Source organism: Gallus gallus, chromosome Z, assembly GCF_016699485.2.
Source record: "Gallus gallus isolate bGalGal1 chromosome Z, bGalGal1.mat.broiler.GRCg7b, whole genome shotgun sequence".
Taxonomy (NCBI): domain Eukaryota; kingdom Metazoa; phylum Chordata; class Aves; order Galliformes; family Phasianidae; genus Gallus; species Gallus gallus.
In genome coordinates this window covers 2614702-2630246 of record NC_052572.1, presented here as the reverse complement: position 1 = coordinate 2630246, position 15545 = coordinate 2614702, and the positions used below count along the sequence as shown (strand labels likewise).

Here is a 15545-nt window from a genome sequence, read left to right as displayed (position 1 = left end):
TCTTTGAAAGAGTAGATAATGGCAGGACAAGGGCAAATGGTTTTAAGTTGAAGGAGGGAAGATTTAGGTTGGATGTCAGGGGGAAGTTCTTTCCTATGAGAGTGGTGAGGTGATGGAACAGCTGCCCAGAGAGGCTGTGGATGCCCCGTCCCTGGAGGTGTTCAAGGCCAGCTTGGATGGGGCCCTGTGCAGCCTGATGTAGCACTAGATATGGAGACTGGTGGCCCTGCATGCAGCAGGGGGGTTGGAGCTTCATGATCCTTGAGGTCCCTTCCAACCCAAGCCATTCTATGATTCTATGACAGCTTAAGGAGTCATCATCACTCTTAAGCACCATCAATTACATGAAGCGATGTCCTCTTAGCTCAGACTTCAGAACTGACCACAAGAGCTGCTTCAGCTTCATTGCAACACAGAAAGACTTCCTAAAACCACCTGGAGCAATAGAAAATCTAAATCTGGTTTCTTCCACACTGAGATATCCTTAAAGCACATTTCCTTCCTCACCCTTTCTTTCATTCTCATCAGTTGTAGTATCCCAGATAGAAAAAGTATTTCCTGTTGTGACATTTAAGCTTTGTCCACCCATGGCCTGGGACTACTAGGTGACCCTGCTTGAGCAGAGGGCTTTGATCAGATGTCCTCCAAAGATCCCTTCCAACCTCAATCAGTCTGTGTTTCTATGATCCTTTAAAAATACTTATGGCAAAACTGAGTAAGCTTCACTGAGTAAGCCTGCTCTAGTATGAAATGTGGAAATTGGTGGCCCTGCCTGTGGCAGGGGGATTAGAGATTCATGATTCTTGAGGTCCCTTCCGACCTGGGCCATTCTGTGATTTACAGGTCAGGGGGATGCAGAAATTAACATTTCCCCACTGGTGAGACTGAGCAATGACTGGTTCTGAAAGTGAAGACATGCAGCTCATGGTCAATGAGAAGGAGAAATGCAGTGGGCCACATCAAAGAGAAAGCCAGGAAAATAAGGATACAAAAGGCAGGAATGACTGTCAAACCAGATAGACAGATGTGATAAAGTAGAAATGGTAGGATGGGAGATGGGTTGATATCTTTAGCGTCTTGGGTGAAAAATAAAATAGGGCTTTGAAAGACATCACACAAAAAATATCTGCAAGATATAGCATTATGACAGAGAGTACACGGCAAAAAGATGGGAATGGGAAGCTGTAGTGAGCCCAGCAGCTTTTCCTGAGCATGGACCCATTCCTACTTGAGGTCAGATAGGATGGAAAACATCTCGGACCATCCCGCTCAGTTTTCCAGCTAAAGCTCAATGGGGCTGTCCCTTCCCTTCTAAGAAAAATCTGGCCCTGCTTAGGATCACATCTCTAAGGTTATGACCCCTTGGAAGAGGGCTGATCACAGGGAAATTGAGTTCTCTTTGAAGGCAGGGCACAGATGCAACTTGCCATCCAGCTCCAGGTCCCTCTGCCGGTCTCTCTAAACACCCACCTCTTTGTGCCCCGTGGCCTCATCACATTTTACACTGTGCAGCTTCACACTGCAGATTTCACCCTACCTTTAAATCAGTGTCATCACGATGTGAAATAGTGGATCGAAAGCGTCGGTCGGCTAAATTTAAAAGTTGACCTGTTTGTTTTTCCTCTCTTTATGTTTATTTTCCTTGCCTGACTCTTAAATTCATCCCTGAAACAAGCAGACCCTTTTTTGTTCCCATTCGTAACGGATTTTTTAAGGAGAGGGAGGGAGAGAGAGACACAGACCCACAAAGCCAAAAAGAAACCAAGGACCCAAGTGGAGAGGTATGTGTTATTGGACAAGTGTTTAATTTATGGGACTTGGCCCGCAGAACAAGAGTTTGAATTGTACTTCAATAAGTGGAGCTCTTAGAATAAATGTGGCTTGTAAAGTTGTTTTACAGTCTGCTTTGCAGAGCAGCCAACACCTCATGGAAACCTTTGAAAAACATTCTGTTTAGAAGCGATGGTGTTTATATTTCATATTTTCTCTATTTGTTTTCCCCTCTGGTTTTATAACTGAAACCATATGCAAGAAAACAGCATTTTCGTGTCTTAAAATATCTACCTGGTCTGACTACTTTTATTATTAAAAAAAAAAAAAAAAGCAGTGTTTTGAAAATTCTTTATACGTTAGACACGAGGTTCAAACATTAGCATGTCCTTGTTTGATACCTCATATTTCCCAAATGACCTTGGGATACTCTTTTTGCTGAGATTCATCATCCCTCTCCCTCCGTATATGCAGGGCAGCTGTTTGCATCTGTTTCCCAAGCGCGACAGAGTTTACAATGTGATTCACCTGTGCAGGATAGGAGGGGGTGAATCATGCTCTAGATCCATATATTGACTAGCTCTTCACTGATTGTAATGGGAGTCCGTTTGAGTTGCTGAGATAAAGAGACTTGGGCTGGAAATCTCCATGGTTAGCAACACAAGCCTCACATTAGTCTCTCTGCATCACTGAAGAGATGAGATAGGTGTCTCTGAAAGGGTATTCCTTCCATGCAAACAATGGCACATGCCAGACAGTGGCACTCACCTCTCCATATTGACTGTAGAGAAAGCAAAAACAGTGAGGTTTTAAATGGTTAAAGAGAGTCAGGAGGAATTCCACTCCACTGGCATCATTTTGGAGGTGTGGAAGACAAACCATCCTCCATAGTTACACATACACATGTGTGTGTATACGTACGAGCCATGTACAAATGGTGCCAAGGGCACTACCTACCCAGTATGCTGGGACAATCCATTGACTAAACTTTGTGCTTTCGTTTGGCAGACTCGGAGATACCACAGCAACAGAGGGAAATGAACAAGCAGTAAAGGACTGCCTTGGAGAGAAAGAAAGTATTGCATTTTATACCATACAGACCAGGAAAGAAAGATACAGAAAGACTACAAGACCACATCCTCAGGTAAAAGCATCTAACCACAGATGTAATAGTAATTTTACCCCATAAGTTAAACTGTCCTGATGGCTAATTTTTGCATGGTAGTTGTGTTTGCACAGATATGACAGAACTGCTATGGAACATGGTTTTATTTAATGCCCGTGATAGGAAAAGAAAATCATCCAATTATTTTGAGTTGATCTGTTTGTTGTTTATTATTATTGTTGTTGCTGTTTTGTTTTATTTAGGTGTCTGGGATAAGAAAATAGGACTTTTGTGTCTTTCTTACCTACCTGGGCTGGTAGGTAAGGATATTAGGTCTACCTAATTTCACCCTGATGGGCAGCTAAACTCCACCACGCTGCTCTCACTCTCCCTCCTCTAAGCTGACGTAGGGCAGCTTTTGTGCTCTGCTCACGGAGGCCACCTTTGCAACACACCTGCCACCAAAACCTCGCCACGTAAACCCAACACACAGTGTTTTGTACCTGCACTCTGCAAGCGTGTTACATTCAACCTTGTGGCTGTTCTGAAATGCCCTGCTTTCTCCATTTATTTTCAGTGTCACAGACAGATCCCTGGTAGAGCTTTGCTTGGTAAAAGTCATTACAAGTCAGCCAAGCATTCTGTCACCATCCCAAAGTTTTGCCCTCTAGCTTTACACTCTATTTCCTTTCCATTTCTTTATGGCTTCTGCTGAAAGCAACACGCCTTTACAAACTGCTTCTTTTCAAATACCCTTGTGAGGCCACGTCCCTTGGAGTCAACACTTCTCCAGGTCACCTCCATGCACTCAGCCCTCCCAGCTCCCCTGCTGATTTCCTTTCATTTCCACATCCTGGAGTCAGGTGATACGGATGGGATTCAAGCCAGAAAGGATTGAGATTTCTAGCCTGGGTGACTGCGTATCCAAGCTAAAAATTATGACGACGAAAGATTCACATCCTGAAGGTGAACACACAAACTCAGTACTTGTTTAGAGCCAGGATTTTCATTCCAAGGAGAGAGGTTACAGCATGGGCTCACAATACTAGTGAGGAAGGAAGGTTGCCCAGGTTTGGTCTCAGGTGCCTTACTGTAATGCTCATCTCCCTACACAACCAGAAATGAGCACGAAATGTGCAGTTGCATCTCCAGGTGCATCTTCTTGATCAGAAAGGAGGTTTCAAATGCCTTTGGGTTACTCACCACCTTGGATCATGCACCCTCCCACTATTCACAGCCACCCTGTGCTGTTATTTGTTTGTGAGGCCACTAAATGTCTGTAGGCTTTGTGGGGGTACAACACCATGAATATTTTCTCCAGTAGAAAACCAGCATTAATCCCAGGAAGCTTAAAAATGCGAAGTTCTATGCTATCATTATCCTGCACCCCAAAAGCATGGTAGAATAGCAGTCCGTTTTGGAATGAATAGGCACAGGTATGTCCAGGGATGAATCATGACTGCTAGGCACCGCCTTACAGCCTGACAGATGCTCCTGAGAAGAGGGATGTCTTTTAACCACAGTGATGAATCACTGTTTGCTGACAAAAGGCACTTTTCTCAAGGAATTCCCCATCCCCTGTAGGTGTGCCTTAAGTGATTCAGGCTCTCATTAGCCCTAATTAGCTAACTGTTCAAACGATTTCTCTGTTATTCCTGGAGCCTGTAGCAGGGAGCACACGTCTGCTGCCTGACAGGTGCTCACTGCAAAGTATGTTTTTCCAGGGTAAGGCTGCTGCAGTTATCACTGTGCCCATCACAGCCCTCCAGGACCTTCTCCACCCCTTTGGGCTGCACTGCTGCAAAGCCCTACAGCTCACTGCTGTTGCAGTGTGGATGATTTCAGTATCCTTGTTATCTTTTTAGCCCTGTTCCTTTTCCCAGAAGCCATCTCCTCCCAGGCTGCCCTCCCCTATGAGGTGGATGAGCACGCTACCTTCAAACAGAGGTTCAATTCCCTTCTGATACATAGAGAAAAGAGAATCACAAGACCAGAACTGTTTCCTAGCTCCTGAGCTTTGATGCAGATTGCAGGCCTGTTACAGATGGCCAGGCGATTTAAAGCACTATCCTGGGACTCCGGATCCCTCTTCCATAAACGCGAGGGTTGACCTTGCCAAAATCTCCATGGCTGGAATTTCTCTCACCTAAAAATAGCCCTAAAAACTCAGCAGCCAATCTCCCTCTGCAGAGAGAGGCACCCCCTTATTCGCATCTAATATAGGCGTATGAGAAAAGTGACATGAATCACTCTCCTGAGGTACTAGCTTTTCTCTGCACTGATGGCAATAGGCTCTCACATGACTGCTTTGCACTTAACCCCTAATAGTTAAATTATGTGAGAGAGGGCAGGAATTTTTAAAAACATCCAGGTCCCACATCTCAGTTTCAGTGGGAATGGAGCGGTGCACTCTTGTAAATCTGGGCTTTATATGCTCTGCAGTGATGTTTCCCCTCTGTAAAGCCCAACTGTTTTTCTCTCGTGGTGAGGTTCAAAATGAACATGAGATACTCAGGTGCTGAGGGGGCAGACACAGCTACTCTCCCTGATGGTTACAGCTGCACTTTGTTGCTGATTATGGATGTTGTTCATAGCTAAGGGGCCACTAACCTTGCTTTACTGATGCATCCTGTGACTTGGAGATCCTAAAAGATGCTCCATATGCCTCCTATAATCTTCCTTACCCATCGGATCAAGCAAACAGTGCTGGCTTGTTGCATGTGCATGTGAAATCTACAGCCCCAGGCTGAGGCTTGTGCTCAGAGGCCACTGCAAAGAGCTGTGCTGCCAGCAGAGAGAGCCAAAGCACAAGGCAGCAAGCACTGCAGGATGCATTTCCAGAGCTGCATGTAAGTTTGTACTCCATGGGGTGAATGGAAAACACCTTCTGGTGGTCAAGGACCCTCTTCTCAGAACATCCAGAGCCATAGATGCTTTTACCATCAGCTTGACAGGCAAAACAGCCTTGCTCCCAGCCAGGTATCCCTTCTCATTCTGCTCTTCTGCTGCAGGCTGTACATTGACAGCCATCTGCCAAAACTCAGGCTTCCACCAGAAGGTGGGGCCCATATCCCTTGAAACAAGGAGCAAGCTCTTGGCAATGCCATCTGCTCTTGGTCAGCACTCAGAGACCCAGACACACTGCTCCAGAATGATCAGAGCAAACTGGGCAGCATCTTGGCAGATGTACTCTACAGTGTAACTCCTTGGGTTGCAATGCAGTGTATTTTCTCTGAAGGCTTTATGTCTTAATGATCTTCTTAATGATCTGCTGTAGTACTTTGGAGTTTAATAAACAAATAATCCTGCCTGGATATTCATCTGCTTATGAAAGAGCCCACGGCCCTGAGCCAAGGGGCTCATCTTTGCTCGGAGCCACATCTGGATGCCAATTTCTGAGCAGGGCTTTGATGCTACCTCAGTTTGCTCTTGGTGGTCTATCAAAAGCAGATGTGGAATGAGGAGCCCTGGCCAGGATCTTGCAAGGCACACAACCCATGTCCAATTTGCCCGGTGCAGCTCTGTGCCACAGCTCCATGTCAGCATTAGGTCATTTTATGGTCATCATCCCCAAGAGAAGACAACTATAGCGAGTTCTAGATGGAAGCTTACACTGCTCTCATGGAAGCTCACAGTGCCCTCAGCAGTGGCTCAGGCAGGTGTCCTCTCCATGAAACCTCCCTTCTTTAAAAAATGATGTCACCGTGGGTCTCTGAACTACAGCAGAGAGTTGCCAGAGCACAAAACAAGAGGTTTTCTAACACGGGGATTTTGTGATTTACAGTTTCCTCTTCTCACTACCCAAAGGAGATGGATCTTGGAGAAATTGTTGTGTCTGAAAGTCCGGCTGAGAGGAACCTGTATGCAGAGAAGCAGCCAAGAAGCCAGGATGTGCTGGGGAGAAGTGGAAAACAAATCCACCAAGTTTTCAAGTATCTCACAGGAGAAATGAAGGAATATGGAGAGTGGATGAAAAGTAAGCACGGGGATATGCTGGGGCTCTCTGGAATGGCACGCTGGGAGCATCTACATCACCAACAGTAAATCCAGTGCTGGGCCACAAGACAAGGGATCACTTCTCCTTCTGAGACAGAGCAGAGAAGGCATGGCCTGAACTCACTGTGAACTTCTGGTGCTTTAGCCCAGATTGTGTTGTTCTTGAGAAAGAAACTTCGCTGCCATTACTATGGCTGCACATATAATTCAGCACAGGCAAAAGATGTCTTTTACACTCAATCAGTTATGTCATTAACATTGTGCTCCTCGTAGCGATGCCCAGAATCACACGTCAGAGCTGAGGATTTGGACTTGTTTGTAAGTGCTTTGGATCAGTAGCCATCTCCCTGTCCATGTGTGGGCTGGCAACGGGGACTTGACTTCTCACTGTACAGGCAAAGGCTTTGCATTTACCAGCCTTTGGGGAGTAATAAGCACCATGAGTGTTATGTTCCTATAAAGTACAAAGCGAGTACTGATCTCAAAGGTTTACTGTCCAGGCAGGAACAATACATCAGCAGATGGTCCGTGTTACCCAGAATTATTAGGGATTTGGGCTTTGAGAGGCTATGCAAGATTGTGGCTCCCCTGTCAAGGCAAGGTTCATTAGCAGCACAGCTCCAACAAAGGGAGAGATTTAAGAGGAGGTGAGCTGAGTTACCTCCATTCAGGGAGCTCAGAAGGATGGCAGTTTCGTAGAATCATAGAATCACTGAGGTTGATAAGACCACTGAGACATCTAGTCCAACCATCAACACATGCCCGTGAACACTCTAGACCATTTCATTCAGTGCAGCATTCACCCTTCTTGAAAACCTAGGGATAGTGACTCCACCAGCTCACTGGGCAGCCTGTTCCCAGTGGACCCAGTTTGGTTCCTTAGCAAAAAGGAATGTCTCCTCCTGCTTTTTGTTTTCTCCTTGCCACCTCTAGCTTGGTAGACAGGCTTTATTACTTGGTGTCCTGAAAATCTTCCTGTCCCTGCATGTTCATAATATTTGAATATAGTTAAAACCAGTGCCTAAACCCAGAAGCATTACTGATATGCTTCATAGCTCGATACCAAGCATCAGTAAAAATTATCTCGAATGAGTCCAATCATTTTTCCCTAAAGAAGACACTCCTTCCTGGTTGTAACTGCCTGGATCACCAGCAACATACTGCTAAAGGGATGCATGTGAAGTCAACCCTTAAGACACACTGCAGCCTTCTGGGGGGGTCTCTCCCAGGGATGCTGATAGATGTAGAGAGGTGTCTATCCCTTGACAGTTCCTCTCTTTAAGCTACCTCTATCACGAAACAGAACTTAAGACCCGACTGTAAATAAACAGAGAAGGGAAGTGGAAAAGAAGGGGGTGGTGGGAAGCTGTTACGAATAAGACGTTGCCCAGATTCAATAAGCAGCCTGGCACTTCACACTGTGTCTAATTAACAGTGTAATCTGAGTAACTGAATTAATTTCAAATATTTAAGAAGAAGAAAGGTGCAATGTGTACATGCAGGCAGAGTTTCTTTTTCATATTCTTACACTGTGTTCAATGACACGCAGCATTACAGTGCCATTTCCACTTTGCCCTCAAGTCAGTTTGCACGAGGGTCAGGAACACAGCTACTGCAGTGCTGCAAAACCCTCTTCTGCACATGGACTACTGTACAGAGACACCCTCAGACAACATCATACCCCTTAAGTGGATTGGTTAGAAGGTAGGAACTGGGGGAGCAATGTCCCGCCCACTGTAAGCGAATCTCAAGTTCACAACCCCTTGAGGAACCTGACTATAAGGCTATGGGTCCCAACAAGATGTACTAGTGGATGGCAAGATGGACATGAGAGTGAGAAGGCCTCCCTTGAGCCTCCTCTTCTCCAGACTTAACAATCCCAGCTTCTCTTCATACGACCTTTCTTTCAGACACTTCACCAGCTTCGTTGACCTTCCTTGGACATGCTCCATCATCTCAGTGTCTTTCTTGTAGTGAGGATCCCAGAAATGAACATACCAGTTGAGGAGCAGACCCTCTAGTGCCAAGTACAGACAGACAATCGCTTCCTTAATGCTGGTGACTATATTATTTCTGATATAAGCCAGGATACCGTTTATGTTCTTGGCCACCGGGGCACGCTGCTGGCTCATATTAAGACATCTGTTGACTAACATCTACAGATTCTTTTTGGCCACACAGCTTTCCAGCCACTCTGCCCCAAGCCCATAGTGTCACGTGGGCTTGTTCTAACTGAAGTACAGGGCCAGGCACTTGATCTTGTTGAAGCTCACACAATTGGTCTCAGCTCATCGATGCAGCCTATTCAGATCCCTCCATAGAGCCTCCCTACCCTCAGACAGATCAGCATTTCCTCCCAACCTCATGTCATCTGCAGGCTTGCTGAGGGTGCACTCCATCCCCTCATCCAGACCATCAATAAAGATATTACACAGAACAGTCCATCATGTCACTGAGTCTGAACAGTGCACCAGACTGCAAGCAAGCAAGCAAATTCCTGCTACCTCATGTAGCTGAGCACTGAGCCACCTTTGCTATGGGGATCTGCATCACACCCTGCCTCACTTTACCACCTGACTTTTCCATGTTCTGGGTCACCAGCTTTCTCCATAAAACAGCAGAAGTTTTTCTTTTATATTTCCCTATCCAAACACAAACTAGTTTCAGTCTTTGCCCCTGTCCCTCTCTGCATCTGAATTATACACAGAGAAGGGTCTATCTCCTTGTTAAATTTATAGCAGAATTTTCTGCAAAGGCTTTTTTTTTTACCACCATAAATAAACCATTTTTTATGAATCCCTCCACAGACTCTACAGCAGTGCCCAGTCCCTGTTATTTCAAGTGCCAGATGCAAAAATATGCTCAGACAGCAATAAATCAGAGCCTGTTTTTACAGTCCTGTTGATACATCACCTCTGTTCTGTGGCGAGGAAACAACTGTCAAGCTGAGTGTGCTTTGAAGGAGTCCCAATGAAATGGTGCCTTATCACCAGCACTTTTTATTTTATCCCCTTCAGATAAACCCCTCATGGTTCAGCTGGTGGACTGGATCTTGCGAGGCACCTCTCAGGTGATGTTTGTCAACAACCCTCTCAGCGGGCTCATCATTTTAGTGGGGCTTTTCATCCAGAAGCCCTGGTGGATGCTGACGGGCTGTGTTGGAACTGCCACATCAACGTTAACTGCGCTGGCCCTCAGTCAGGAGAGGTATGTGGGACCTCACGTCCGAGGTGATCATTATGGTATCAGGAGCGTGATGATGGGTTGTAGTCCTTTTTTCAACAGTATTAGAGACAGCAGACCCACTTTCCCCACTTGACTTGGAAGAAGTTAGGTGAGGACAGAGCTGTGGTCCAGGATGTGCTGGTCTGTCTTGATAGTTGGCTGCCATTGTAAGAGTAATGTCATCCAACGCTACGAGTCCCATTCTCTCCCTGACAGCCATTAAGTTTTGCCATCACCACAACCATACGATTTGGGTCACGCAGAGCTTTCTGGATCATCATTCTTTAACAGTCTCAAAAACCCTGCCTTCCACAGACCTCTGCAATGAAACCTGGCAACCACCTCGCTGCTTTTTCCATCCTCCCCCTTCACCAGGAGCAGGATATTTTTAAGCTGCATTTCAGCGAGTCTCTGTGGCAGATCACCTTCTGCACAGCTTGCTGCCTTGCAAACATTTCTTTGTATCACAGATCAGCCATTGCAGCAGGGCTGCACGGCTATAATGGGATCCTGGTGGGACTGCTCATGGCTGTCTACTCAGATAAGGGAGATTACTACTGGTGGCTTCTTCCTCCTGTGGCAGTTATATCCATGGCCTGGTAAGTGTCTCCTCTCTCTTAGGGACAATTCTGAAAGAGTGAGGAATTTTGCTATGTGAATCTTGTACACATTGCCAGTCTCGTCTGCACAGTCCCCTACATCAGTAGCTCCAGCCAAGGTAGCATAGGAAGAAGCTCTTTATTGAATGAAACACATTAGCAGGAGGTCAAGTGCACTAATAAAGTCAATCATACCTGAAGGACAAAACAGCCCTCCTTCAGTACACGTTTATGGACCTCATCAGCAGATCACAATGGGGTCATTGTGCCTAGCGCTCCTATGATGCTCCCTTACCCAGCTGCTGAACTGACCTGAAGCTTCTCCTTCATTCTGAATTCCACCTTCCCATCTCAGATGTTCAACCAGTCACAAATCAAATCGTTTCCTACAACTAGCTCCAAAAGCTAGACAGCATCCTTTCAGGACTATATTTACCACTTCTAAATGCAGACCTTAGCAGCGCTGCAGAATCTGTTTAACAGCCTCAACCGAAATTAATTCAAAAGCCACACTTTAATCACCACCAGTGACAAGATACCAATCATGACAGCATCTCACTGCTTTTGAAATCAGATTTTTCAATATTTTATTTCACTAGTCACTCTCGGCGAAGGTCATTTTGAGACACTCTCTCAAAATCCAGAACATGTTGCAAGAATGTTTAGTCTGTCTTGTCTGCCAGAATTCCCTGAGGCTTTTTATTCAAACATTTCCCTGTTTTTCGAGTTCGCAGGGCTCGAGGGCAGAGCTGAAAGGTTTTAAAATTAGGCTTTTCAGAGATTCTCTTTTTCAACCGGTAGTTTGAATCTCAGCTTTAGAAGTCAGAATTTCTTTAATTGTTTCTTTTTTCCTGACAAGATGTATGGCTGGCAGAAGCTTTGTATTTCAACACAGAAACTGGGACGCTGTTTTCACTGAAGTGGTGGGTTTTTTTCTACAGCAATGAGCAAGGAAGCCTTTAAACTGCTCTGGAAACCAAATTCATCATAATAGAATAGGCTTTATCTGCGAATACAAAAGGAGAACAAAGCATTTTTTTTCCATTGATAATATCTTCACAACAGGACACAAGAAGTCGCTTTTGAAATGCCAAATAATTGGTTTGTTTTGTTTTCCAGTTTGTTTTGCTGTTTTATTTTGTTTTTGTTTTAGATTAGAACCAGTCTAATGTTCTTCTGCAAATCCAGCTTCTTGAAGAATTCAGGTCTTTAAGTTGTATTTCTGTAAGTTGCACAATGCCTACTGCAACTCTGAGGCTCAGCCCAGCTGCATCACTAGAGCTCAGATAAAAGTATCAAAATACAGCCCATTTCCATCAAGTACATGACCTCCACTCCCATTCACATATTTTCTGGGCTCCTTTTAACCAAAAAAGACCAAAAAGTACTTTATGTGGTGAGAAGACTCCTCAACTATACACTCACATCCACAAATGAGTGTGATGGTTGCTGTAAAAGGACAAACAGCATTCTCTAACTGTTGGTCAGATGCAGTTTACTATGTGAAGGAATTCACTGCCTAATGTTTCCAAAGGAATAGCATTGGCTTGCACTACCAGAGCTTATGACCAAAGTGGTAGGATGCTTCACTATTGTAACTATGATGAACAAACTATGCTTGTTTCTCTTTTCCTATCATTCTCAGTCCAGTCCTGTCCAGTGCTTTGGGATCTATTTTCAGTAAATGGGACCTTCCTGTGTTCACTCTGCCCTTCAATATTGCGGTGACTTTGTACTTGGCAGCCACAGGACACTACAACCCTTTTTTTCCTACGACCCTCATCAAGCCTGTTGCATCAGTTCCCAATATCACCTGGTCTGCAATCAACGTGCCTCTGGTAAGCTTCACCCCAGCAAGTTTATGACATTTCATTAAAAATGTGAGCATTTAGCTCTGGATAGCAATTTTGCATATTCCCATTCTGAGCAGCAGCCGTTCACAGAAATAAATGGCTTAGTACATTTCATACAAGGGAGTGCCATATAGGCTCCAGGGACAGTCCTGGCTAATCCAGTAGAGAAACTGGTCAAATCTCAGAGATCCTGAGCCTCTCACTCCATCTGAAGTTAGATTGCCTCCAAACATGCCTCAATTGCTGTTATCACATGAGAATATCCAGATTTGCACACTCACTGTCCGAATGTGGTCAAAGGGATGTCAGCAGGACAGTCAATGAAAATATGAAAAGAGGGAAGATCACAATCTCAAAAGGGCAGAAATTCATTTACACCCATTCTCCTCTGGCCAGCTCTAGCACTGGAAAATGTCTTGTTACATCCACACTCCCAGAGAAATGTTAAGGGGAACTGATATGCTTCATCTGATGTAATAAATTCAAATCAGCCCCAACACAGAATTACTGTTTAGGAGGGTTACAGTTTTTCTCCTTCGCTAAAGTCACTTACAACAAAACCACAACAAATACATGCTGATCATATTACCACCCCATAACAAATGAAAGCCCATCTTGGACTGATGAAATTCAGACCAAACAAGAAACTAACTCCGCACTGAAGGACATAAGCACCTACATTCACTCAACAGCCCTGCTCAGAGCCAGGGTTGCTACCTTTCCTTTCTAACCAATACCTTGGGCAAAATAACGGTTGTGTCCTCCACTCAGAGTTATAATAACATGTCCTCTATCTTCTGGCTGTTGCAGCTCTTGCAGTCCATCCCAGTTGGTGTTGGTCAAGTGTACGGTTGTGAAAACCCCTGGACTGGAGGCATCTTCCTTGTTGCTTTACTCATCTCTTCCCCACTTATTTGCTTACATGCTGCAATTGGATCTACAGTTGGGATGTTTGGAGGTAGGAAATATTCACCAACATCATCTCAATAAAGGGAATACATTGATCCAAGACAATATGTGATTCTGTCCAGGGTTTACAGTTGCGTGGGCTTGAGGGAACGCCCTTCCATTTCTGAAAGTGTCTCTGAATTTTAAAGGTCTTACTGAAGGTCACTCAGCCTGGTGAAGGGAAGAACAGAAGCAGGTTTCCTATAAGCTCTGAATCTGTAACTAAATATTTAACTCTGGCAGGTAGTTTGTTCCATCTTGCTTAACCCTACTGCCATTGGATGAATGCCACCCAGAATAGCCTCACTCCACTAAGCAGAGAAACAATCCTAGGTTAAGAGAGATGACTGTGATCCCTGAATACAAACAAGACCAATGGAATTTATGTGAGCAACTTTAATAAAAAAATATGATAGAATTAGCATAGTCTGAGGCAACTACCTTGAAAAAGGTTCAGACATCTAATGTTCAGTTCTGATTTGCGTTCTGAAGTGCTTTTTACAAGATGTAACCTGCCCTGAATTTGTGCTTTTAAAGAAAATTATCCATAATTTATATGGTTAGGAACATTTGACAAGTTTCACACGGGTCTGACATTTAATCTAGAAGAGAAAAATCAAGAGAAAGTATGTGGAAATAAGCAAGGTGTGGAGGAACAAAAGACAACTGAGGAGACAGTACAGCAGGAAAAGTGTTGCTCTAAAGAATAAGGTGGCCTGTGCAATACATATCATGATACTGCTTTTAGTGATAGTCCCAGTGCGTATGAGAAGTCCTGCAGAAGTACCTATGATGTCAGGCTTGTTGCAAAACCTCAGCTCCCATCCCACTGGAGGACTTCCACAGCAGTGATGGAGGGACCAGAAAACATTTAGTGTTTTATCAAAGGCCACGAGGAAGAGCTGGAAAATTCTGCTTACTACAGCTCTCTAATACTCAAGATCCAGATACATTTGAGATTTAAACAACACACACTAACACAGCTTTCTGCAAGGAGGAAACCCAAGTGAGAAAGCCTTCATGTACTCTGGCTGGATCTCCCATCCAGAGATCCTAGGGACTTACTAAAGCAAATCTGGGGCATAAGTAGGAAATTTTACCTGAAGAAGCCTTTGAGACTGAGCCAAATTCCATCCCTACTGCTCTATCACAGCTCCGAAATAGTGAGCTTCATTGGAGTTCACCCTTTTTCTGCAAATGAGTTTCGTGCAAGAGTGAACACTGTACATTTGGCTGGACATCACAGGGAAAAGACTGAATTTCCAGCAAGTGAGGGTTACTTCCCATCGCTGACCTCTGCCCCCTGTTTTTTTGTCTTGTAGCACTCAGTATTGCAACACCATTTGACAGCATCTACCTTGGCTTACACAATTACAATTGTGCACTCGCATGCATTGCAATTGGAGGCATGTTCTACGCCCTGACCTGGCAGACTCATTTGCTGGCCCTTGCTTGTGGTATGTATCTTACATGATAAGGGAAGCCAAAAATTTTTGCATCCAAACAGTATACGAGTGGTACGTGACAACCCTGAATCAACTTTGAAATTCTGATTTCCTGCTAAACTAGGTACTCTGCAAGCATTAGTTCTGTCATGGCATCAGATTTGAGCTTGGAGGTGCAATTCACAAAGGCAGAAGGCTTCTAGATAATAAGGCTTCCGATAACAAAGAAACATCTAGAAACAGCGGAAGGAGTATTTGCAAGGAGCACAAGCTATGCCATGAACAAACTTTGGTCACGTTTGATTCAAACATCGTTTCCCAGTTGGTCAGGGAATGGTTCTGATCCACACAACACACAGGTCAAGTTGTGTCAATGGATAAGGAAATACCACCATCACCAGCTCTTGGCAAAACCATTTTCTTTCACCCCCCACCATGACAGAGCAGATAGGACCAATTGTAGACCACATGGCCAGACACAGCATTGGAGCATATTAACCAATTACTGAATTCTAACATTACTCCTCACATAAGATGAAATGATTTACTGTGCATTTGGACATTTTTATTATTTCTGATGATTTCCTTGGGAAGTTGAGCTATT

At 44.5% G+C, this 15545-nt stretch overlaps 1 protein-coding gene and 1 long non-coding RNA gene across 3 annotated transcripts in view; one reads left to right on the top strand and one right to left on the bottom strand.

The window, feature by feature from the left end:
• LOC107051909 (urea transporter 2-like) overlaps positions 1–15545 on the top strand; it is a 288833-nt gene that overhangs the window by 271128 nt on the left and 2160 nt on the right. Inside the window, exons 4-11 of one of the 2 annotated variants that reach the window (XM_040656169.2) lie at positions 1679–1781; positions 2779–2914; positions 6660–6851; positions 9889–10078; positions 10567–10695; positions 12341–12533; positions 13359–13506; positions 14819–14953. In XM_040656169.2, coding sequence (XP_040512103.1) covers positions 6686–6851; positions 9889–10078; positions 10567–10695; positions 12341–12533; positions 13359–13506; positions 14819–14953 — 961 coding nt within the window. In that variant the 5' untranslated portion in view covers positions 1679–1781; positions 2779–2914; positions 6660–6685. The remainder of the gene's footprint in view (positions 1–1678; positions 1782–2778; positions 2915–6659; positions 6852–9888; positions 10079–10566; positions 10696–12340; positions 12534–13358; positions 13507–14818; positions 14954–15545) is intronic. The other variant, XM_015277424.4, reaches the window with a different exon arrangement.
• LOC121108467 overlaps positions 2052–15545 on the bottom strand; it is a 31613-nt gene continuing 18119 nt past the window's right edge. Inside the window, exon 2 of the long non-coding RNA XR_005842989.2 lies at positions 2052–2551. This is a non-coding gene — a long non-coding RNA (uncharacterized LOC121108467). The remainder of the gene's footprint in view (positions 2552–15545) is intronic.